This window comes from Ischnura elegans, chromosome 12, assembly GCF_921293095.1.
Source record: "Ischnura elegans chromosome 12, ioIscEleg1.1, whole genome shotgun sequence".
NCBI classification, from domain to species: Eukaryota; Metazoa; Arthropoda; class Insecta; order Odonata; family Coenagrionidae; genus Ischnura; species Ischnura elegans.
The window spans coordinates 92,058,130-92,085,013 of NC_060257.1; the positions used below are offsets into that span (position 1 = coordinate 92,058,130).

The 26,884-nt window shown below is 37.5% G+C and overlaps 1 protein-coding gene across 1 annotated transcript in view; it reads left to right on the forward strand.

Moving 5' to 3' along the window:
• LOC124168773 overlaps positions 1-26,884 on the forward strand; it is a 136,407-nt gene that overhangs the window by 45,211 nt on the left and 64,312 nt on the right. The window contains exons 9-16 of the mRNA XM_046547064.1: positions 1,467-1,677; positions 2,279-2,449; positions 5,251-5,403; positions 16,014-16,166; positions 16,930-17,248; positions 20,378-20,524; positions 20,811-21,007; positions 25,220-25,354. Of these exons, the coding sequence (XP_046403020.1) occupies positions 1,467-1,677; positions 2,279-2,449; positions 5,251-5,403; positions 16,014-16,166; positions 16,930-17,248; positions 20,378-20,524; positions 20,811-21,007; positions 25,220-25,354 (1,486 nt within the window). The remainder of the gene's footprint in view (positions 1-1,466; positions 1,678-2,278; positions 2,450-5,250; positions 5,404-16,013; positions 16,167-16,929; positions 17,249-20,377; positions 20,525-20,810; positions 21,008-25,219; positions 25,355-26,884) is intronic.

Sequence of the window (26,884 nt, forward strand, 5' to 3'; positions counted from 1 at the left end):
TCCCCTGCATAGTTCTTGTGGTGTTAGCCAATCTTTCATTCCAATTTAAGCAATTTAGGTTCTTAGAAAATTAATATGAAATACTGTTATCATGGCCATTATGGTTTTTTATTTTCTATGCATGTTTTGCGAAGAGTTGCAGCTGCCTGGCCGTGGTAGAGGAAGGAGGAAAGATCTGCTCGGTTGCCACCAACTCAGCTACACCTAATAGCTTATGATTCATGTGCTGCCATGGTTCTGTGCATCGCATAGAAACTGGTTGCTTTGTTGAAACAATAGAGCTCCTTAAACTCTGGTGTCTTGCTTTATTTCACTGACAGTAGCTCATATCTCAGTCCTGTTTACGTCTTTGCATCTGATTTATATTGTCTACTGACAACAATGCTCCTTTTGTACACTATTTTTGCATCTGATTCACACAATATTTGGCCCTCTTTTTTTATACTGTGAATGCTGCGCTGAGTAAGTTTTAACACGTTGCGTACCGGGGTATTTATATTCCTCGGAATTCTGGGTGGAGGAGTTGAGATTGGAAATATGTGCCTATTAGGGCGTAATACCTTTGGTTTAAACATGGTCAAAAAGCTAATGTGTAGAATATAACTTTACCCAATCAAATGGTATGTTGCATCAATTCATTATGAATAACGAACAACAACTGAAAACATACTAACGAACACATATTGTACGCTTTAAAATTGTTTAGGTTGATGCGCCTAAATGACGAGAATCTTTGTCATCCACCCGGAACATTCGGGAAAAAAATGACGAGAATTCTCGCCATCCGTACGCAACGTTAATGCGTTATCTGTCTTGGCATCAGCAACATGAAAGCGAAATACGTCTGTTATCTTTGACTTGTCTAACTCTCCCTGATGTCACTTAACTGCTGAAATATTTTGTGGATAATTGATCTGGATATCATAAATACTGCCTCTTATAATGGAAATTGAATACCTTTAGACATGGGTATCAAAATACAATCACAGCAAAACTTAGGATGAAAAATAAACCACAAAATGGCTTGGGGTTTCCCCAGGGAAGAGTTAACCTTGAAAAACTGAATTGCAGAACTGTTGCATGCTGTCGCTAAATTAGTACTTGGGTGTTTATTAACTCACAACTCTTTTGGATGTGACACACTTTTTGGATAGCAAGGTAAAGTTGACTGCTGTCTTTTTGTAGGTAACTTATTTATGTTTTTTTGTTATTAGCGTTCTGTGTTCTCTAGTATTTAAAAAATTTAGCTTAAGGTATTATGCCTCATAATGTTTCTGATAAGCTAATCCTTTGTTTGCAATAAATTTAATCCTTGAATAGTGTACCAAATGAGTATAAATCTTCTTTTGTTATTGAAAATTGAGCTGTAAGTGCTAAATAATGAACCGGAACCAAAAAAGGAAGCTAGGAAATGAGAACAGAAAGCACTTAGTCATTTTTTGAATGCTCCATATTCTCTTTTGCAGCTTGGAGCCGGAGGCTGTGAAGCCATCGTGGGTTGGCCGGGCTGGCTTGCCGCATCTCTTACATTGCTCGTGGATGCCAGATGTTTTGGGGGGTGACTGTCTCTTGACAGCGCATCGCGTCAAGATGAGTCGTGTGCTCGTGAGGGGACATTTGCTCGCTCAGCCCATACAGTCAATAGCCCAAGCTCCCTTCAAAGGTGTACTGCATGAGGTATGTCAAGGATCGTAACTGGCATTGTGTAGGAATTGATTTGGATTCTAACGTGTATGCTTGTTTCATATGTACATGGCTCTTCTATTCAAAGTCATGCAAAAAGCTGTTGGCGGCATTTGAAAAGTGATACTGTGGTTATTTCTCACAAAAAAATTATGTTGTAGACATGTATGAATGATTCATAAAATGACCAATTTCTTTATAATAATAATAATTATAATAATTTCTAACAGTCATCTGTTTAATATTTAATGAAATTTCAGCCATTTAAACAAATGCCAAAAATGGCCATTCTGGTGAATTTGGGGAAAACATTCATATTTCAGATGTCTGCATTTTAAGCAATAAGAAGGCTAGATATTTGAAATTTTCGTCATTTTGAAGTGATTTCTTTCATTTTTACTGGTAAATAAGAAAAAGCTTTAAAGTTTAAATTTACAATGCTTCTCGTACCACCTTTCTGCCAGTAACACCAGTGATGGGAGTTCCGCCCTCCATAGCTCCCTTTGGTGTTGTCTGTCTTTCATGATTGTTGTGATGGTATGTTTGTGAAGCTGCTCATTCCATGGTTGCATGTTTAATTAGCATATATTTTCAGGCGCTTTCAAAAATGAGATACCGAGATCCTATGCGCATACAAACGTATGCATGGCCTGCCCTTATGCGTGGACACAACCTTATAATGGTCAATCCCCCAAGATCAGGCAAGACTTTGGGTTACTTGCTGCCATTAATCAGTTTCATGCTCTCTCCAGACCTATACAATGAGGTAAGTGCTTAACTTTTTTTCCAGTTGGTAGGAGTTATTATTAGAGATGTGCGAATAGTATCCGCGAATACTCGAATACCTCGAATAATAGAAAGTATTCGATATTCGAGATCTCGAATAGTTATGCCAAAGGTACCGTCTCGAATACCTCGAATACTTTGAATTTCGCGTCATACACTGTCGCTCGCACGTCGTTGGTAGTTGACTCGGAAAAATGAGAACTCGTCTAGTGCATGCAGCGCCGTTTTAGGCAAGCTGACGAAATACATCAAATTCACGGGTTTGAGCGGTGAAAAGAGTTCGACGTGGGGAACCGAAATTGATCGGATGAAAAAAATCCGAAAATCCCAGGTGTCCCCTATCAGGAGAACCTCAGTTCCGTGGGATAGCAACATTGGCGCATTTCCCACGATCCCCTTTCCCCATCCATTCACCGTTCGCCCCCCCCTCTCAGACGATTTCCTCTTCCCCGAAAACAAAAAAAAGGTCCCGGCTCGTGCAGGGATCGTATTACGAAGACCTCAGCTTTGAAAAAAATATCAAGTTACCGGAAAATAATAGAATCGTGTTTCACCCTTCCCTCTTTCTCCCCACTGACCATTTTCCCGCATCCATCTTATGATAAAATGAGAGGAGGTGTTTGCCGTGTGTCCTTTGTGGCTAATAATGACAGGCACTTATTTTGAATCTTCCCCAGGAGATGAAACTACCATAGGGAGGAACTCAGTGCCGTGGGATAGTGACATTGGCGCATTTCCCACGATCTGCTATCCCCCTCCATTCAGCATTCGCCTCACCCACTCTTGACGATTTCCTCTTCTCCGAAATCAAACAAAAGATCCCAGCTCGCGCAGGGATTGCATTACAAAAACCTTAGCTTCAAAAAATATCAAGTTACGCGAGAAAAATAGAAACGTGTCTCGCACCCACCCCCTTTTCTCACTCACTGACCTTTTTCTACCTACCTGCTTCGAATTTCCCCCTTTCTCGAGGTCAACTGCTGCATGAGTCATCTACTAGCCCGAAAGGTGTCTAACAATGACTTTCGGCAATTGTTATTACACCTTTATTGGATTGAAATATTAGTAATGTGCGCGTAATTTAAAAAAGAATAAGACCAAACACGACATATTTCTGACTTTATTTAAGCATTTTGCGCAAGAAAATAAATACCAGGAAGAAGAAGAAATACAACGGAGGCGTAATGCTCAAATAGGGTGGTTTCCTATTATTTTTTATTGCCTAAATCGAAATATTAATACTCCTGAAGTACGTATTTAACGCTTTTAGAGTTTTATAAGACGATATCTATTTTTCGCGATTAAATTAAAAGTGAAAATTTTCAAGCGCGCGAATACGCGACGGGTAAGTATGAATGCCGGGAAAAACTCCGCGTGACGTCGTTCTGGTTCCCGCTGCCGCAAGTGAGGTGACCTTGGGGCGAGGCTCTGAGCGCTATTACGACGCAGGATGCTAGCAGGTAGCCGAGTACCATGCTAGCTGGTAGCGCTTGGCTTAAATAAGGATTATTAATATCTCATCAAACAGACTGTGTGATTATTAAGACATGTTTCCCTGAGCTCTGTGCCTCATGCATGCATTGGTAACCTCAGATGATGTAAAACTCCGATCGTGTAGAAACTAGGTCCCTGTGATGTCACGTGGAGTGGCATCGCATAGGCGCCAATCTGGCCTTTTTCAAATGAGGTAAAATTGAACATTGCCATTAGTCTAAACCGGTATTTCTAGAACGAAATAATTTGTATATTATGAATACACTAATGGTGGGTAACGAATCACAATCAATACCTTTCGTTTTCTTTAATGAAGGAAACTACCCTATTGTTTACATAAAATTAAAATATTCCATTAATCAGCTAAATTCCTGTTTGAATCCTTTAAAGGCAATCACAATTACTCGCCAAAATCTTGGGTTTCCTGCTGCATAGGCGACCTAGTCAAACATTTTCACATTCATCGTTTAGTATTCGAGGTATTCGAAATTCGAGGTATTCGAATATTCGAGCAATGATTTAATATTCGAATTCGATATTCGAATTCGAGAAATCTACTATTCGACCCATCCCTAGTTATTATACATTGCCATCAGAAAAAATTCCCCTGGAGCGGGAAGAAATAATGTAATTTAAGCAAAAACAGTATTGTGTGTGCCTTTTTAATTGAATGAAAGAAAAAACTAGTAAATTATTAATGGAAATATGGGATGAAATCATAGGATGACCTCAGAAAATAGATGAAAAAAATTGAGTTACAAATCAGAATCACAAGGCACAGTAAGCCATTCAATATGTCAACTGTTTCCACTGCATGCTAATGTTCATAATCTTACTTATTGTGTCATGTGACTTAGAGAGGGAGAGTGGCCATTATTGAGCACGAAATAGACAGGAAACCTCAGTGTAGGCCAGAGGTGGGTGTTCCGAAATTACATAACTATAACTGTGTTCCATTGGTTAAATTTTGGCTTGGGTTAATATAAACACCAGTATTTGTAAACAAATACTTGAGGTACTTCACACTCATTTTGAAACATATGGAGCCTGTGTCAATTCTCCTGCGGCTGTTGAAACAAATTAACGTATGCTTGATATACTGTACTGTAGTTATCCTTGCTCACCACCAGAGGCGCTGGACTCGGCAAGTCTACATATTACCTATATGGGTCGACGAGACTGTGCGTGGAATTTGATGGCATGTGACTGTTAGCCCTCAAGATTTTGGCTGTCTACAGGACATCCTTTATTTGCTCGTATCATTATTTTTTTTGTGTATTCTTTCAGGTACCCAAGGGTAATGGTCCAATGGTGCTTATTTTGTGTCCGTCGTGGAATGTTGTGGCACAGATCAATGACTACTGCATGTGGCTGTTGGAGAATGTCCACATGCCAGCCCGAGTCATACCAGTGTACGGTGGAATGGAGGATGAACAAACGGTCAGTGTTATCAAATGCGCATGCACAGAATTCAAAGGATTTGGTGCTTTCCTAGCGCAACTGCCACGTTGCTCAGAGGTTGTTGCATCTGTACCAACTACTTTCCTAGATCCAATGTCATCCCACAGTGGAGCATGCGTATTGCAGCCAGGTATACATTAGGCCGGCCCTTATTTTTCAGAATTGCGAAAAGTTATGTTTTCCTGGTCTCAAAATGATCGAAATGAGGTCTATATTCACGTGTTAAAATTTGATTACTTTAAAATAACGGCAACCCGTGCCCCAAGGGCCCTAAGTTCTAAGGACCCTCAATTGAGTTTTTTGGGGTTAAAAAAGTGCTATTCTTATGTAAAACGTGAAAGTAAAGCCCTTTAGGGCCAAATTTCTGTTTGTTTTGTCCTATCTCTAAGAGTTTAGGAGATATCGTCCGTCGTAATGCAATCCCCCCCAGGGCGCCACCCCGCACCGCGGCACCGCTGAGGTACGGCCCGCACCACTTACTACAGACTTCCCCTCAACCCCCTCCCCTCCCTCGGCAAAGAATTTGCTCACACTGGCAAGATCTAGCCTCTGAAGAAATGTGCTTACCTTAGAAAGAATTTAATATCCATAACAATACTTCCAATCCAAGAGATCAATTTATTTTCACTCTGTCCAAGAATTTCGGCACATTAACCAAAATAAAATACATTTTCATTGTATTTCTAATTCTTCTGACACTGTTAGGTGCGGAGAACCACACATTTTCCTTTCTTCTTGAATATATTGAAATCTATTCCACCAATAACTGCATTTCGTTCTCCTTCGAGGGCCCTTGGGGCACGGGTTGCCGTTATTTTAAAGTAATCAAATTTTAACACGTGAATATAGACCTCATTTCGATCATTTTGAGACCAGGAAAACATAACTTTTCGCAATTCTGAAAAATAAGGGCCGGCATAGTATACATGGTTTGTGAATGAATACGAGGGCTTTACTTTGCTTCCAGGGGGGTGGCGATTGCCTTGGAGAATTTTCAAGGAATGTGGAATTTATGGTAAAAGAGGGAGTTCTCGTAATGGCTATGGAGAAAATGGGGTGGCAAATTTTCGTTACTTTTCTTCCATTAAGGATTTCAACTGGCTTTTCTCCATTTAATTTTACTTACTAATGAATTATATGGATATGATTATAATAATTTACTTTTATAATAATTAACTTTCTATTGGGTAGTTCAGTTACTCCTTTTGAGCCCAGTGTAATAAAGGTATAAATATTATTATTAAAAGTGCTTATAATGTGAATGAGAATATACAGTGGAACCTCGATTTATCGTTTTTCAGGGGAATGGATGAAAAAAACGATAAATGCGGGAAAACGATGAATGCGGGAATGGTTGTCCGGGTTGCCTATGCCCCAGGAAACGCTGGATTTTTGCGAATTATGACATTCATTAATGGATTCAAAAGATTTTAGTTGATTACAGGAATATTATTCCTTTGTTGTTATTATTGTTGATTCGGATTATATCTCTTTCAAATTTCCTGAAGGAACACGCCGCCTTGCTAAAAAAATGTTTCACTCCACTCGGAATTTTCACTGCTATTATGCATTTCTGTTCGACGTAAAAATTCTTATCCATCAAATGCCATTTCAAGTACACGTATTTACGAGAGAAATGTGCGTGTTATGCCTCAAACACCTGATTTCGCCGTCGCAGTGATTGGCTATAGGATGTATCAAGAAGGCCAAAAATAGTTTATTATTTGAAATGTTCCTTTCTTGCAATTAAATGTTTAATATGATTGAGGCAATGTGGCGTTAATCGTCAGCGGCACGCCCACCTGATCCTCGGCTTCATCCCACTTCTTGTTTTCACCAAGGATCTCGCTCTACCCCCACCCCTGCCGTCATGTACTATCGGACATACCGAGGCGTGCTGTAATATTCACGCATTTGTAGCCCGGATTCTTTTCTTCGTCTTCAATTATTTTCAGCCTTTTAAAGTTCTCACTTGTGCCTTCGGAAGGGCCATGGTCCGCAGACGAATAAGAATAAAACTAATAAAAATGAAACCGGACTCTATTGAACCCACACGGAAAATACTCGCCGGTTTTAAGCCAACCCATCCTGGAAAGTACGGAACCACTCGTTCGAGGTGAAGTTCGGCACTAATGCTATCGCGTACGGCGTAAGCAGAGCTTACTGCAGACGGTGAAGCATGACCGTAAGGCTGCGCAAATTTTTTTATTCTATGGAGAAGGCAACTTACCCACTCATGTGTAACAATAAGTTGCGTAGCTCTGGATGAGCAGATGAATTCAGATTGCTAGTAGGGAGAAACAAAATATCCTGAGAAGACATCGCTTCGTTAGCACCTCAGACAAGTGAGACTTGTAGCATAACTCGTTTATTGTAACCAGACGCCCTGTTTTCGAAAAAAATCCGCATCAACTGCCATGAAGCTCACTATCAGCTGCGAGGATATCGATATTCGACAGAAATCACCATCTTATTATACCAACTATTTCCTTGCTTAAAATGGTTAAATAACGTTAGAAATACGTCGTGTTTGGTATCATTCTTTTTTTAATTACGTGCACATCACTAATATCTCAATATAATGGAAGTAAAATACCAATTGCCGAAATTCATTTTTACACACCTTTTCGCCTAATAGGTGATTCATGCAGCAGTTGACATCCAGAGGTGGGGATCCTTGAAGCGAGTCAGCTAAAAAAAAAGTCAGCCGTCGAGAAAGGGGGAAGCGTGAAAAAGGTTTCTTTTGTTCTCGAGTAACTTGATATTTTCTTTCGAAGCTAAGGTCTTCGTAATACGATCCCTGCTCGAGCTGGGACCTTTTTTTTTTATTTCGGAGAAGAGGAAAGCTTCAGACTGGGAGAGGCGAGTGCTGAATGGAGGGGGATACCGGATCTTGGGAAATGCGATAACGTGACTCAGCTTCCCCACGGCACTCAGCTTCTCCCTATCGTATTTCAATCTCCAGGGGAAGATTCAAACTATGTGTCTGTCGTTATTAGCCATAAATAACACGTTGTAAACACTTCGTCTCATTTTCGTCAAACGATAAATGCGGGAAAATTATACGACGGGACCGCGATCTTCAAACGATAAATGCGGGAAAACGATACTTCGGGGAACGATATATGCGGGAAAAAATTACATTGTCTTTATGGAACTTAATTTGGGACCAGGAGTGGCGAACGATGAATGCGGGAAAACGATGAATGCGGGAACGATAAATCGGGGTTCCACTGTAACTCATTTAGTATTAATTTGTGTTTTGTTGCTTTAATGAGGATGTGTGTTAGCTTTTAATCTGTTGGTACAAGAAACTGATTTAATTGTGTTTTGGCCAAAATTCAAATATGAAAATATTAATAATTACATTTACCATTGATCTAGGAAATTGGTAACTTCATCAGGACAGGTTAGTCAAAATCTAAATCTATAAATCTAATTTAAAAGGCCTAATGAGTCTAAAAATCGGATTTAAAAGTCCACAATGATTTCCAAAATTGCCGAAGATATTATATTCAAGTCTCCACATATCACATCAAAATTATGTTATCATGTATATTTCAAGTATTAAGTTTCTGTTGATGATGATGTGATTTTGCTATTATTTAGATATTGTGTTTGTGGTGAAGATTCACGATGGGATACAGCTGAGCAACCATTCTAAGGCTTTAACATCTTGGTTCAAATAAAATTATAATTCCTCAACTTCTTTTTTGCCTTGCAGAGAGAGTTAATTTTTTGGATGCCTCCTGCTAGGTTTTATTGTTTGATTGATATTGATTGATATCATAACTACTCCTGAAACCATGAAAAAAGTGAAAATTGGCTATTCAGGGGCCTTATTCAGGAACAAATCGGAAATGTCGCCTCGACAATGATAAGCCGTCGAGGCAACAATGTCGAGGATCAGGAAATCGCGTTCCGTGCTGTTCACGAAGCGAAAATCGAGGACTCGATGAATTCAGAAGGTGGGCAAAATTCACGCTTGTGACGTCATGGATTATCGAGGGATTGATATTCGATGCTTTTCTTTTTCCCAAGACTTCTCGCTCGAACTTCAATTGGATTCCGAAAAGTGAAGTAAGTTTGAATGTTTTTTCATTGATATTCAATGATTAGGGAAACCAATTGAAACACATTTTCATATATTTTGGGTAAATGGTTAATCGTTTCAAATATAATAATTGGGGTAGTTGTTATAAACTGGTATCGACGTACATTTTTTCGAATATAAGAAAACGATGCGTGTTATTCAACATTCTCACCCCTATGCTTGATAATTCTGGTGAACTTTACCGTAACATTGTACATTGCAAGGATCAACGATTTTCCTCAAATGCAAAGTAATAGAATAAGTTCCACAAGGTTTTAGGTAAATATGTGGAACTAATTTCCAATATATATTTTACAGATTAAGACGTAGCGATATTATATGATAGTTGCACACTAACTCATTAAAACTGAAGTTAAACATGTAATTAAATGCACATTAATTAATGCATAGTTTTCATTTTACACGGTAAGAGTCGAGTGACAAGAGTATAAGTCTCCTAAAGGCACAGATCAAGCATAAGCAGAGGGAGCAACCCCATGCGGAAGCACCCAGTGGCAGTTCCAGTTAACTCCTTTAGAATATTTGTGGTATCAACTTAATCCCACCAACTTCCATTCCAAATCCCTGTAAATTTTGAATTCATCCAAAGCCATATATGTATTAGCAATTGAAAATATAATTACCAAGCACATTGAAATATAACCATTGGCTTCAACCTTAAAAACGTTCCCAGCAGAAGAGAATCATTCCCCTGCAGCCTGAGCCCTTCCTTACCTAAATCCTCCAAGTGTCATATCAAGGGCCAGAGAAAGTAAGCAGCGACCTATACCTAGTAAGAAATACTAATTACAGACATAGTAGGTACATAGGGGACAAAAAGATCCCTAATTGCTCAGCTGCTATTGCAATAGAAATATTGTCATGTTGCCTTACAACTCACGAACAACCATTAGTTAATAATAATAATAATAATAATTTTATTTCTGCTTGGTTACAGTGTAACATAGAAAACGTCATAGTGGACAAACAACACATGAGATAAAAAACATAAAGGACAGATGACAGTGGTACATATTTTAGCTTATTTTAGCATATATTTTTTTTTACACAAGTCGTAGTACTCATCTAGTGAATAAATTGAATTTTGATATATAAGCGTTTTTAATTTGTGCTTGAATGAGTTGCTATTTTGGATTGCTTTGATATCTGGTGGTAGTAAGTTAAAAAGTTTGGCCCCTTTATGATATGGTCCTTCACTAGCAAGTTTAGATGACCTCGGTTCAATATGTATATCATGTTTTTGTCATGTGTTTATTTGGTGTATTTGACAGTTTAGATCAAATGAGTTCAGGTTTTTTTTGACATACATTATTAAATTAAATACATACAAGGCAGTAAGAGGCATAATTTTAATTTTCTAATATTATTATTCTTGTATCAATACATAATCCAAAAACAATCCATGATTTAGATATTAGAAAATACATGACGTCATAACAGTTTTTAAGGCACTGGGGGGTTTAATTAAATTAAAGACTTCAGATTATTATAGAACAAGGCTATTATTTTTGCAGATGATTTTTCCAATTATAATGGGTATGGCATCAAAGGAAAGGGCAGAGCACAGCAAGGCAAAGGTTATAGCTGTAACTAGTTTGGCAGACACAATGAAAGAAATATCAGTATATGTATATTATGATGGCCTGCCACATAGTAAAGGATGCCAGTGAAAAGTGTGGGATTTTAATTCAATATTAAATGCAATGCATCCAACTTTATGAAAAATGAAATGAAATTCCTCCAGCACATTTTTTCCCATTAAAATCACTATTTTAAAGCATTCCAAGGTAAAACATTATGCTGGGAGCAGGATTGAATGTAGAATATCAATAAAATCATCAACAGGGAAGAGAGATTCTGAGGACAGTGAAATAATTAACTGAGGCCTTGGTGTGGGAGGTTGTACATGATACACCTAGCCCACCATACTTCCACCCCTAGTGGGCAGGTGGGAAGGGACTATCTTTCTTCACTTGTGGTGGGACAGGTACTTCTCTACAAACACAGATAGTCAAGCCCAGATCATGTAATAATTAGGCATAAAATATGATTCTTCATCACAAATTCTTCCTAGCTTTGGCGAGTAAAAGAAGTATGCTGTTCCTCTGAGGGACCCTCAGAGTTTTCAACTTTAATTGATGAGAGTAACTGAGTGAACTATAAATAATTAATTTACCTCCATGTGGAAATAAGATGAGTGTAGAAGATTGTTTAAATATATATCATTATAAATTCATATCATAACATTGAAATTTACATTCATCTTTTAATCATACAAGGATAAAGTATTGATTTTTTTGTCACATACATAGCCAGAGAAGGGTCAACATGAATTCATTTGTATATATATCATTTGCTTCAATAAAATATTCTATATGCAAATGTTGTGTTGTTGACAATATCAATCCCAATTTCTGCAAAAAGATAGTCTCTTAATGATCTCATAATAATAATAACACCTTACATTGACCATTCTGTTAGTTTTATGACTTCGTTAGCATACCTGTAAATCGCATGCATTTCTCAAGTCTTTTTTTAAACCTTTGGTAAGTTTTCATTATCACATAATGGCATATTTTAATGGCTATAGAGGCATCAGGCTAATGATTTCACGAAATACACCTCTCAACAGTGGATCGAGCTTTGCAGTGTAGAGCTTTGTGTTCATGATGCAAAATTAACTTCAACCTTTACAAAAGGCTGTACTAAAAGCAGCAGTGTGATAGTTGTCTGTCCATAGTACTGTTAGAACTATGTCATTCTATTATTTTTATGTGAGAATTGGTTGAAATAATCATTTATTATCAAGACCTACTCAATTACATGTTCTGACCTAACACCGCTCTCCAATACCCTTCTCATTTCATCGTGGGCTTCACCATTGCCCCAGGCATATGAATCATGAGAGCTTGAAGAGAATCTTGAGACACAATTTAGAATCATGAGGTCACTATCACATATATATAGAAAGGTGAACACTCATTTTATTCAAGTTGGTGAAAAAAATTATCTATATAATGAATTAATCCAGTATATGATGGCATACAAAGATTAACTAAATGTTTTCAATCAGGTTATTTATTTAATGGGCGTACCCTTCTCTTCTATTTACATATGTGTTGGTATGTAGAAGGAGCCCTTATAGAAACATGAGTTCCATCAACAAAGCCAACTACTCCAGGGAACCTAGATTCTCTGTAATTCCTGTAAAATAATTGTGGTACACAAAATTTATCATGGTGTTATATCTTTTTTCAAATCTAGATAGAGGAAGGAGCTAACATAATTTTCTAAGTATGAATTGTTACAGGCAAATTTAATGAGATTATATTAATCTACTCCACATAAATTACATAAACATGCTTTAACAGCAGTTTCTACCTCCTTACACTTTGAAAACATGTATCTCATATGACTTTACACTGGCGCAACGATCCTGGTAAATTTGCTCATTAAATAATTTTTACAAGATCATCAAAGTATTTGAACTAAATCTCGACTCATCTCCCTTCTAGGAAAGGTAGCCAATTGGCAACCATATTAAAGAAGTTAATAGCTTCAGTCAACTCATCCATAAAGCATCTTCTCCTCACTAGGAAAGGTAGCCAATTGGCAACCATATCAAAGAAGTTAATAGCTTCAGTCAACTCATCCATAAAGCATCTTATTCTAATGCTCAAACCTAAATACATTAGTGTCACTGCCAGCTGACTTTTGATATGACCCTTGGCCATGAATATGGAGAGTGCAAAGTACCTACTTCATAAAGAAAATTGATTTGCTTACATTAAAAAATATAGTTGCATCAGAAATTAAAAAGAAGCTTAAAATTTCTTTGATAGTATATACATCCCCATAAAAGCTTCATCAGGCATTTCAAAAGGTACATATCCCCCTCTATTCCTTAAATTTCTTCTCTTCCTTAGCCAAATTAGGGCGATATCATCATCCATTAATTGCTACAGAGGTTCATGAAGGGTGGTTATAAATGTTTAATCAACTTTGAATGTATCATCATTACTTTCAGCCTTCTCATAAGTTTGCAATAGATAGGAGCATGAAAAAATTATCAATATGCATGTCATGCAAGAACACTTATCATTTAGAACAAAAACTTATTATTCATAATTGAGTATCAATTTATCATCTAAGCATTCAAAAGTAAATAAAACCATCACTTATATTACATGATGTCACCCAAATAACATTATTACTTGTCTATTGATGCATCCTGTAACCTATCCCTCTTACAATTACATACTGCTTCAATATCTCGTGCTAAATCTAAGTTCTGATTCTAATGATAATCAGATCATATACCATTCAAAACAAAGCTCATATTTATATGTTACATGTGCCGAGTGCATTGATTACATTCTTATCAAATACAGTGCAACCTCGATATAACGACACCCCACGGTGCACTTATAAACACTCGCTATAGCGAATTGTCGCTTTACCGGAGGTGGAGCAAATAATAGCGAATATACCTGTTGCGAACAGATATACAGGAATAGGAGTGGTGCGGCGACAGATAAACATCTATCCAATAAACGTAAGCATAAATCCAGACGAAAGGCGATGTTTTTTTGCATCACTAAATTTCCTTACTCAAATAACGACTAACTATTCAAACAATTTATAAGCGCCGCACTGAATAAAAATCATGCAAAGCATTGTTTCGTCAATCATTATATTTATCGATCGACAGTTTACCACATACATTTGAGACTGAGCACTACATTAACTTCATTTCTAACAGATCGCTAGCAATTACAGAGGTTAAGGAGTCCTGTTGAAAGTCTTCCGGCGGTGAAACCCTCGCTATGGCGAGAGCCAACACCAAAAGGGTCTCGTAAAAACGAATTTTTTAACATGCTTATTATAGGGTCAATTGACGGTGCATCGGCTATCTCTCGTAATAGCGGAGGTGTCGCTATAGCCCGTACTCGCTTTAACGAGGTTCCACTGTAAAATATTCATTAAAAACCTGTGCTAACATTAAACTGTATAATGATTTCTGTTTCATCATTCAAAAGTGGTACTTGCTCTCAAATCTTGCGAATCTTAATCTTTAGTAAAAACCTCTTAGTATGTAAGGGTATTCTTATCAATAACACTCCAGCGAAATTTATATAAAGCCTTAGCAATACCTACGGGTGACACAAAAATATCTCACAATTATCGTCCCTTAATAGCTTAGGAAAGTGTAAGTGAAACGTAAACACTATAGGATTTATGATATGGTACACGGTCATAAAAAATGCAATATCAGGAAATTGATACACAATGAAAACAATAATTTATAGTCCACACGGTATCACAAGATAGTACCAATGAAACGAAAGGCTATGCACAATATCATGAACGAATATTATGAACACAATTTGTAAAATAGTAATATCATACTACTCATATACACGTATAACGTACTTGGTACTCTATAAATGATGAAGTTCGAAGAGAATAACCACGCACTGTTAAATACAAACACATTCATTTACATCTAAAAATTGCTCTGATGTTGGCGAGCAAGCGTATGGGTAAAAAAATAAGCCTCAATTAAGTAGTTCATTTTCTCAATTATACAACAGAGATTTTCCTCTTTTCCAGCATAGCTACATCGATCACCGACAGCAGAAAACAGAGCTAACATACAACAGAATGAAGAACACGACCCCTAATAATAATCACTAAATCAACACGAGCGAACACAACCCAAAATCAGTCACCGGGAGTTCATGAGTATTGCCTATCCCCAAAAAATTAGGGGCTGTGAAATCCGCTATAAAAATATAGTTCTATTATGACTCGTGGTGGCGAATATTTAATCACGATTCTTCCCAGAAAATAACTGAAAGGCCAGTTCACAGGTGATAGCTCACGAAACAACCGTATGAAACTTCAGTTTTTGGAATAATCATATTATAGAATTATACAACTATACGTATCATTATACCTATTTTGCCTTCTTAAATATATGAAATAAGACCGTGATCACCGTCTTAAGTACGTCAACTATTGAACTATGAACTTCTAAATTTGCCAGCTGCAGTTGCACTCCTTGTAAATCGAGGATCAACAAGACTCGAAATAATTGTCGAGGCCTACGTCGCCTCGATATTTTTTCCGTCTGGCGCGGCCTCGAAACGGCGACAATAAGCTTCGTGAATTGCAACTTACGGAAACGTCGCCGTCTCGACATTGTCGAGGATTCGACAAAATCGAGGCCTTCGTGAATAAGGCCCCAGGTTTGCTTCGTGATGCCTTTTCTAGGAATTTTCCTTAGCCATCTGACCAATGAAAGTCATTTGAATATGATTTTGGTCGGGGGTTTAAGAGTGGCCACCCAGAATTCTCTGCATCTCAATAATGACTGTGTGTTCTTGTCAGAATTCAGGATTTTTCTTTTTATCGAAAGGCATATCCCATGGTAATTAATGTATTGTAATACTTGTATGGTTATGCATTTCAGATACCACTTATAAATGGCTGTGAGATCCTGATTACTACTCCCAGATGTTTCTTACGCATTATTGCAAAAAGCAGAATAATAACCAATTTTGATAGACTATGTCATCTGGTGTTTGATGAAACTGATACAATGATGAAAAAATTCTTGCCAGAGGTAATTATGCACTATGTATTTTATTTCTCTAACTTTTGTCCAATACATCAAAATTTTAATATCCTTTGATGGAATTTTTAGTCTATGCATGGGCTCACTCTATGATGTAACTTTGACAGTCACTTAAATGTAATATTCAATCTGTGGGTAAAAAGGAACTAGAGTGGAGCCAAAATTAACTGCTAAAGGAAATTTAAGTTGCTACATAAAATTGAATCTAATTATCCATTGGGGTAGAATGACGGTACAAATGTACATTCACTTTTTGGCCTGTGTCATGAAATTGTATAATTTAATATATGTAGAAGGGTCAGAGGTAACAAGATTGTTAGAGTTCGGGGCTGTCGAGGAATAATCAGGAGAATGGAAATGGGTCAGGGAAAATTTTGGCAATCTAATCGTTGATGTCAGGGAAAAATTAGTTATGACAAAATAATCAAAAGAACTGGCTCCAAGGATATTAGGCAGGGGAAGGTTTGCTTCATTAACAAGGACAAATTCAGTTAATTTGCCATTTGGCACCTTTGCCTTAATTGGCTAATTATTTCAGTCGTGATAAAGTTAGCAAAATAAATTAAATGGCTGTTTCTTGAGTGTTCATTATAAAGATTTTTTTTTCTATGTGTTAATTTCAATGTGGTACCAGGTTTAGACTTTTATTTGACTGAAATCAGGGTATAAGTTGCTTCTTTCAATCGTTCCATTGTAAAGGCATACCTTTCGAAAGAATTTCTTTAAATTGTAAGAACTTTGTCTCGTGCAGGTGAAGGAAATATTGAGGGAGTGTCAGCTATTGCTGAAGAAGAGGGCTCGCTTGGCAGCAGAATCAAATCCATCTGGGGATTCCGATTTGTACCAGGTGGTGAAGTTTGTGGCTGCGTCCAAGACGTGGTGCCCTCAAATGGAGTCCTTTGTGACGAATATCATTGAGAAGCCTCTTCTGTGCATTGGGTCGTACCTGGAGGCAGCCGTGTTTGCTCAGCTAAAGCCTACTCTGCATATCGTTGGATATCAGGATTGTGTCAGCCTCACCCCTTCAAAGTCTAACTGTGATATTGAAGAAGTTGATAATGTCATCCTAGGTAGGTCTTGCCATCTCCTCTATTTCTTTTTCAGGGTTCATACACGTCTCAGAAACCTAGAAATGACTGTAAATTTTTAAGGTCTCTTAAAAGTCAGGGAAATGTCAGTATAAAATTGAAGCAGCCTGTAAAACTGTCCCTGCTGTGCAAGAATTCTTGGTTAAAACTAGAGATATGCGAATAGTATCCGCGAATATTCGAATACCTCGAATAGTAGCTAGTATTCGATATTCGAAGTCTCGAATAATTATGCTAAAGGTACGACCTCAAATATCTCGAATACTTGGAATTTCGGGCCATACACTGTCGCACGCACGTCGTTGGTAGTTGACTCAGAAAAATGTAGAGAACTCTAGTCTTTTAGTGCATGCATCGCCGTTTTAGGCAAGTTGACGAACTAGATCAAATTCGCGCTTTAGAGCGGTGAAAAGAGTTTGACGAGGGGAACCGAAAATGGTTGGGTGAAAAAATCCGAAAATCCCCGATTCCCCCCACCAGGAGAACCTCAGTGCCGTGGGATAGTAACTACGTAGCACAATTCCCAAAATCTGCTACCCCCTCCATCCATCAGCCCTCGGCCCTTCCTCTGACTCTTTCATCCTCTCCGAAATCAAACAAAAGGCCCCAGCTCCTGCAGGGTTCCTATTAGGAAGACCATGAATGAAAAGCTTCAAAATAAAATATCAAGTTACAGGAGAACAATAGAATCGTGTTTCACCCTTCCTTCTTTCTCCCCACTGACCTTTTTCTGCCTACCTGCTTCGAAGTTCCCCTTTTTCTGGAGGTCAACTGCTGCATGAGTCATCTATAAGCCCAAAAGTTGTCTAAAAATGACTTTCGGCAATTGATATTACACCTTTATTGGATTGAAATATTAGTAATGCGTGCGTAATTTAAAAAAGAATAAGACCAAACACGACGTATTTTTGACTTTATTTAAGCATTTTACGCGAGGAAATAAATGTCTAAATACGGCGGAGACTTAGCATTCTGGCAAAACTCGATATCCTCGCAGCTGAGCTTCTCGGAAGTTGATGCGCGGTATTGTTTTCCGAAAACATATATCAAGTTACAATTTGCGAGTTATGCTATAAATCTCTACTGTCACAAACGAAGGGATATTTTCTCAGGATATTTGGTTTCTCCCAGCTAGCAATTCGAAATAATCTTCTTATCTTGTGAGAACTTCCAAAGATGGACTGGAAATAATTGAAGAAGAAGAAAATCCGGTGGAGAAGCGCGTGTATTTGCAAAACGCCTCGGATTGTCCGCTAGCACTTGACAGTAGGAGTGGGGGTAAAGCGAGCTACCTGATAAAAATAAAAAGTTGGATGGAGCCGAGTATCAAATGATTGTGCCGCTGAAATGGTAGATAAGAATGTATACATCAGACAGAAATCCATCGTAGCAGTGTAAATGCCGAGACATGAAATCATTTTTTTGCGAGGTGTTGTGCCCCATTAGGATGTTTGAAAGAGATGTTAATTGAATCAACTATATGCCCAATTTGTTTCCATAAAATTAAAATATTCCATTAATCAGCTAAATTCCTGTTTGAATCCTTTTTAGGAAATCACAATTACTCGCCAAAATCTTGTGTTTCCTGCTGCATAGGCAACCTAGTCAAAACATTCCCGCATTCATCGTTTTTTTTCGTCCATCCCCTTGAAAAACGATTGATCGAGGTTCCACTGTACACCTTTTTATTGATACACTCATGAAGTGAAATAGAATAAGAATCATATGTTTAATAAGCTTTGTGCAATTCTAGTATTCGAATATTCGAGCAATGAGTTAATATTCGAATTTGATATTAGAGTTCGAGAAATCTGCTATTCGACCCATTTCTAGTTAAAACATTCGTCTTAGTATTAGTGATTGATTACTCGAGGTGGAGCTTCCTCATTTGATTAGTTGAGGTCTTGCAGGTAGCTTCTTAGTCTCACTCCCTTCAGGGCCGTCGTTGTTTGCCATGTAGTAAAATTGTCGTCTCCTGTCAACCGACTCATTTAAGAGAAGCGTTAGGCATCCCTAATCATCAGGAATTGGTAGGAAACGAGCTGGGTAGATTTGCTGTCTAGCCGACTTGCTCTACTTAAAATTTTGGCATCTTGAAAGAATATAAACTGGCTATTCAGGCTTATGTATACATTGAATTAAAATTAGGGTCGATTCTTCATTTATTTCTGTTTGAGGAGTGGTTTATCTAATTTCATTGTACATGCTTTTATCAATTTTATTTTTCTGAATACAGTAGACTCCTGTTATTATGTAGTTCACTGAAACAAACTTAAAAACCAGAGGTTTGTAATAACGAAGTTCGTGAGAACGATACTTGCATCATTAAAAAGCATAGCTGAAGGTTTAGCAGACAAGTTTTCCTGGATGTCACAGAATTACTTATACCACTTATTTTTTACATAGCGCGACCCTGATTTCACTGACTTATCGTCATCTTGAGGCGCTGATATCTTTTATCTTCTGACAATAATTCATTGAAACCTGGGTCGCGCTCTATAAAAAATAAGTGGTATGTATAAGTAATTGTGTCATATCCAGGAAAACTTATAGTGGAATACTATAAAGTAAATCAACAGTTAGTGAATTTTGGTTTAGCAGGTGTCGCAACATACTTCATGTAGGTACCTATTAAATCATCATGAATATAAAGATATTTTCCGGAATAATTTCTAAAATGTCATGGGAATTTTTCGAGAAGAAAAATACCTAAACCTCAATCCATTCAGCTGAGAAAAATGATGCAAAATTGCCAAAAATTAGTTTAGCATAAGCTTTAATAAGAATTTTGCTGCAATTTGGTGGACAATGTCAGCCAGATACTGAGGTGTTTTTAAAAAAGGGTTTTCTGTCTGACAATAATGAAGGTTTGTTCCAAAATTTATTAAAATCAGTCTATTGGTTTCAGAAAGAGATGTAGTGTTTGGATTTTATAATGCTTTTTTTATTTATTACAATATTTGCTTAAAAATTGGAGTTATGAGTAAATTTAGAGTTCATTTTTAATTCATGAGAAAAAAAGATACGTAAATTGTTTTAAAATTTATTCTATTTCTACTTGTTTCAACGTTTCACCTATTTATTTTATTGTGTAAAATTTTCATTCATTAGGTATTTTGAAGAAAAGCTTGGGATTTGAGAAATTTGTGGTGGCCTGCGAATCAGTGGAAGATGTGCAGCGCCTGGCCCCAAAAATCATTGAGCTTGGCGCCAATTTGCTGGTTGTGCACGAGCGGCAGCTTCATTTTGACATTGCAGGTGGGTGACCTTCTCTACCATCATTATGATTCTCCTATTCTTAAATTGTAAATCTTTGTATCAATGAGGTCATTGCATTGCTAAGGTCATATTTCCAAGGTGCTAGTGTAGAGAGATACGTGTATAAGGTGGGAGCGACATCAACTATTATAGAGTGTATAGAATTGATGTTTATTTTTTTCCACCTCAAGACAATAGGTGTTGCCTGGGAGAGTCAGAGAATTTTTCCTCCACTCTTGTCAAAATAATGTAATGTAAGGAATGTTGCTTTTGTGTTGATTTCCAGAAACGCGTCAGACTTGGCTTGGCTCTCAGCTCTCGGGTGCCTTACCTGTTCTGCTCATTTCCGATGGACCGCTTGCGGAATTCAACATAGGGAACGCAGATCACCTCGTGCATGTGGGAGTGCCTTGTGATTCAAAGACAAAGTTTGGATTGCGATTCTCAACCCTCATGGATAATTATCGTGATATTTTCTCTAAGGTATGTCTAAAACTCTCTTAATTGTTATGACAATTTTAACCTATGCACCTGAGTTTTTCTATACTCTTCCACTGCCATGTTATTTAAATTGATTTTTTTGATATCCTTTCCAAGAAACATACAATTGGATTGGTTGTAAACTGCTTGTGTTGTGGTCAGTGGTGTCATGGCAAAATTAGCATTGTGGGAATGCACTTTCCTTATCATTCTTTTTACAAGTGATATATTACTCTGCGTGTTTTTTATTACATGTTACGTCTCTATATTTTAAAATTAATTTTTCTTTTGGTTACCAAAGAATATTTGTGTTAGAAATTTGGAGGCACAAACTTGATGAAAGTGTTATTTGACTATTATGTTTTTCTATATATTTTTTCCTTTTCTTGACCTTGTTTAATATGTATACGATATAATATTTCCTGGAGTTTAGGTCAATTTTAAAACAAGTTTCAGCCAACGTTTTGATTTATTTTTAAATCATCATCAGGGCTCTTAACTTAAATATAAATATGTTCAAAATAATAAATATGTTCAAAGTTAAGAGCCCTGATGATGATTTAAAAATAAATCGAAACGTTGGCTGAAACTTGTTTTAAAATTGACTTAAACTCCAGGATATATTATAACTAGTGATGGGTCGGTTCGATTCCTCGATTCTCGACCAAGAACCGGAATCGAAAACGAGTCCTTGCCAAAGGGAAAAATTGATTCCGATTCCAGTAGTACTTCAAACCACAAATTTATATACGACCGCGTTTCCAACAGTCATTCGAATTTTCGCGCCACGTAATCGTAATAACAAAACACATATCTTGGGATGTGCGAGTACTCGAAAATTCGAATCGATTCGTTGGTACTCAACTCGAGCGTTTCGAGTAGCATCACGAATGTCGAGTCGAGTAGTTAAGGTTACAGAGCTTTCGAGGCTAGTAGGTCCAGCAATCTGCCGACAGGAAGCGCTATCATGAAACTCATGTAATAATGCAGTTTTTAAAGCCGATAAGTCATTCTAATGCCTTGGCCTGGTAATTTCAGCTTGCCGAATATACTATAGTTGTCGACGTGGGCGCCGAATACCTTTACGCCAGCTGCGGCGGCCGATCGTGTTCCTACCCTGCGCACACTGGTCCGAAATCGGAAAAAGCTGGAATAAAGTCCAAAATGACCTTTTTGGGGATAAAGACTTGAAACTTAGCGTTAATACTCATAAATCATAACCAGATATAGATTAATATGCCATTTCACATAAATACGAACCTTTAGTGAGATACAGAGGCCCAAACATGGCCAATTTTTCAATGCCACGCGAGATACCGTTTTTCCTCAAAAATCTGAATTTATCCAGGTGGTTTTGAGTTGGTATGAGTTTTATGGAATAAAAAACGGAATATTCCTTTAACCTGGTGCTTTGCCTATACTTTCAATGACTTTTGAAGATTTTGGCTCTCATCTGTCTGGTTTGCAACGCAAAATGGCCGACCCGTTTTTCACGTGAAATTTGACATAAAGTAGACATAATCTTTCGTTTACAAAAATATAACTCGGAAAATTTGAATCACAATATAAAGTAGAGTTGTCTAAAGAGTACTAATTAGAAATCTTGGAAAAAAAGTTTGCGACAAAGGAAATAAGAGCGATTTTTCAATCGCGCGTCAAGGCTGAGCTACACGCCGCGGAACTCTGAGGCTCGGTAACTGAGGCCGATTTTTCAAGTTTTTTAAAACATTAGCCTTGAAAATCGTCATTTAAAGCATGGATAATCGGCTTCATTGACTTAAAACAGAAAAGAGATTTTAAGGTTGATTTAATGACGTGAGAAGTATAGAATGTTTTTTGCTCTACAAAACTTAAGTTTAGTTACATACAGTGGAACCTCGTTAAAACGAGTACGGGCTATAGCGACACCCCCGTTATTACGAGAGATAGCCGATGCACCGTTAATTGACCCTATAATAAGCGTGTTAAAAAATTCGTTTTTACGAGACCCTTTCGGTGTTGGCTTTCTCCATAGCGAGGGTTTCACCGCCGGAAGACTTTCATCAAGACTCCTTAACCTCTGTAACTGCTAGCGATCTGTTAGAAATGAAGTTAATGTAGTGCTCAGTCTCAAATTTATGTGGTAAACTGTCGTTCGATAAATATAATGATTGATGAAACAATGCTTTGCATGATTTTTATTCAGTGCGGCGCTTATAAATTGTTTGAATAGTTAGTCGTTATTTGAGTAAGGAAATTAAGTGATGCAAAAAAAACATCGCCTTTCGTCTGGATTTATGCTTACGTTTATCGGATAGATGTTTATCTGTCACCGCACCACTCCTTTTCCTGTATATCTGTTCGCTACAGGTATATTGACTATTATTTGCTCCACCTCCGGTAAAGCGACAATTCGCTATAGCGAGTGTTTATAAGTGCACCGTGGGGTGTCGTTATATCGAGGTTGCACCGTAGTTTGTTCGCTCCATCCACTTGAATTCCATGAAGATTCAAGATACAAAAAAATCGTTGGTATAATTTTTAATAAAAATTCCAAAGTCTCCAAAGTCTTGCAATTTTGGCTGGAAAGTACTTGCCCAGTCACACAAGTGTGTAACAAAAGGCAATTTGCTGCAGGCAGCAATTCTGTAACATGGAGACATCAAGACCTGCTGGCTGAGCATGTAGAATAATTGGTTTTTCTGCTTGAGAATTTGAAAGGGCCAAATATTACATGATTCATATACGTATTATGTAATCTTTATTATAGCTGTGAAATTTACTATACTTAGGGCTCTCCCTTGCAGTTTGGATACATATATATGGTCAGCATATTACTTAGGGTTAATTAATTTCAATTGTCCCTATGGAACTGTTGAAGACACATTAATTTTCAATCATCTCCTAATTCTGACAATAACCATCAACCATCCTCATTATATTTTCCTTCTTACATTAGGCTAGACATTCATCATAGAAAATTGGAGTAGAATATATTGTAGTATGTAATGCTGTATTGCCTGGTTCAGAAATTATCATACTCGACTTGACTCGATACTCGCAAGTAATTTTCAACTCGACTCGAGATCAAAAAGTGCTACTTGGAAATCCCTATATATTCCGAAGGAGTAAATTCAGACTAGGGAGGTCAAGATACATTGATGCATTTGGAAAAGTACCCAAAGTCACCATAGCAAACACTGTTGAAGCTGAAGTGGAAGCTTATTTATCAGAGATGAATGCACCACCAAATTCCTTCCCTGGGAAGTATTGGAAGACTTGTATCTCCTATCCAAGGATGAAAGTATTAGTGAAGAGGTTTCTTGCCATACCGCCATCCCCTGTGTTCAGTGAAAGACATTCAGTTCTGCAGAAAAATATCTGAAGCAAAATGCAACAGGCTGTATCCTGACAGAGTGAAGATGCTTTGGTTTCTGAGCAAAAATTTGAAGTCTGTAAAAGGAGACTAAATTTGTGAGACATTATTGATAATGATAAGATATTATCAATAAACGATAGATATTAAAGGAGTTACTTTTATTTTAAATTTAAACATGAGTGATAATATTCTAAAGTAATACCTATCATGTAACAGCACTTTTCAGGTATGTTCGGTTTTGAAATTTAGCTGTTATATTTTAATTGCATAGTGATGATATGAAAGATGCTTTTGTCAACTGACTCTTTCACAGAGTAATATTTTTAAAAGTGGTTTTCTTGTTGCCTGGAATTATGTGATATTTTTCTTGGAGCCTATGGCATCAGAATCGATGGAATCGGAATCGGTAGAATCGGAATCGAAATGTCAGAATCGGGATCGGAATCGATAAAATTTTGGAATCGACGCATCACTAATTATAACGTACATTATGTTTCTCTTAACCAGTGGTTCTGGTTGAAAATGTTGCCCTACTGTTTTTGTTTGTCCAATGGGGCAGCTCCCGCTGTTGTCGCAACAAATTGCAAGCATATGAACTGCGTAAAATGGAGGTGGAGTCACTCTTAGGAGCCGGTTATGCACTTTGTAAAACAATAAAATGGAGGTTTTGCAAATTGGAGATTCTCTATTATAGTATTCCCTTTATGCAGGATTGGGGCAAGGAGAGAAGTTGAGTTTGTAATGTAGATGTTTGCGAAAGGAAGTTTCTGCTTTATATGTATAGCTACCGGTTTCCTGACCTCGTGTCTATAGTTTCAGTGATGAAGGTGAACTGGAATACTTTGCCCTTGTTTCAGGATAACAAGAAGAGCAACTGCTCGGTGGATATAGTGGTGGACATAAATCAACCTGATTTGGAAATTTTTGGACTGATTGAATTCCTGCAACGCCTTGGAATGTCCATACCTCCAGAACTTGAAGCTTTGGCATCGGTAAGTTTTCCATTGTTCCACTTCATTCTGGCTTCCATTCCTTATGCCTTTTCTTTTCAGTGACAGCTTCCTCAATGTAAATGTTGAAAATTATGAGAGTCAGGGAACAGGTAGGTCTTCATTTTATCTCATGTACTCTGTTTTCATGGGAATAGTTTCCTTCATCAAAGAAAACAAAAGGTATTGATTGCTATTCGTTACCCACTGTAGCGCCGGTTCGCTGGAGAAGGATATTCAAAATAACGTTCGCTCACTTCGAGGTTCAAAACACAACTCTTTATTCTCTCTCTTTTACAACGGGCCCAAAAGCCCTTCTCCCGTTGAGGGCTTCACGCCCCCACCTCCTGGGTTTCCCCCCAAGAGTCCATGTCCTGAGCAGCCGATTGCGCTCTGCTACACCCACCATTAATGTATTCATAATATACAAATTATTTGGTTTTACAAATCCCAGTTTAGACGAATGGCAATGGTCCTCATTTGAACCTCATTTGAAAAAGACCAAGTTGCCACGCATGCGATGCCACTCCACGTGACGTCACAGGGACCTAGTTTCTATACGAGTAGATAGGAGTTTTACATTGTCTGAGATTACCAATGCATGCACGAGGCACAGAGCTCAGGGAAACTTCTTCTAATAAACATCTATTAAAATTGCCTATGGTTGGAAAGTTTCCTTCATTTAGGGTATTAACAATCCTTATTTAAGCCAAGCGCTACCTACTAGCAGGGTACTGTGCTACCTGCTAGCAGCCTGCGTCGTAGCGGCGCTCATAGCCTCGCACCCAGGTGGCCTCACACAGCAACATCCAGACGTCACACGGGCTTTTCCCAGTATTCATACTTAGCGGTCACGTTTTTGTCCGCTTGAAAATTTTCACTTTTCATTGAATTGCAAAATAAAAAATATTATCATCTAAAAATTTAAATGCATGAAATACGTATCCAGGAGTAATAATCTTTCAATGTAGGCAATTTAAAAAAATAGGAAACCACCATATTATGGATAATTATCACATTATTGTGAATCACTCTGATTTTTTCAGGATTATAAGGATTGATTCCAATCCCCTCTATCGAAGGCCTTCCGCATGTGCACTGAACGTCGACTTGTACCTCTTCATTTTCTTTCTTATATCTTTGCCTCTTCTGAATACAAATTTGTCCTCATCCAGGATGTCTTCCGTACTTTACTCTATTATTTTGTAGATCCTTCTCAGTATCTTCAATGTGTGTTTCATCATGCTTTGGTTCTTCACCGTTTCAGTTATTCACTCTTTTTTTTTTCTCAGAAACAGGAAAGATGTTTTTCTTAAGAAAAAGTTCCTTGGTGGGTGTCTCCCCTGAAGAATGCATTTTACTTTGCTGTATTTCCTTGACTGCTCCATCAAATTCTATCTTAGTGATGAAAAAATATAATTTATTTTTTCAGTATCTGAATTTCAGTATTATCCTTTGATTTTCAAAATTGCATTAATCTTATCAGTGTTTGGTTCATAATGTTGCTTGAGATTCTCCCTTTCCTCTTGTTTT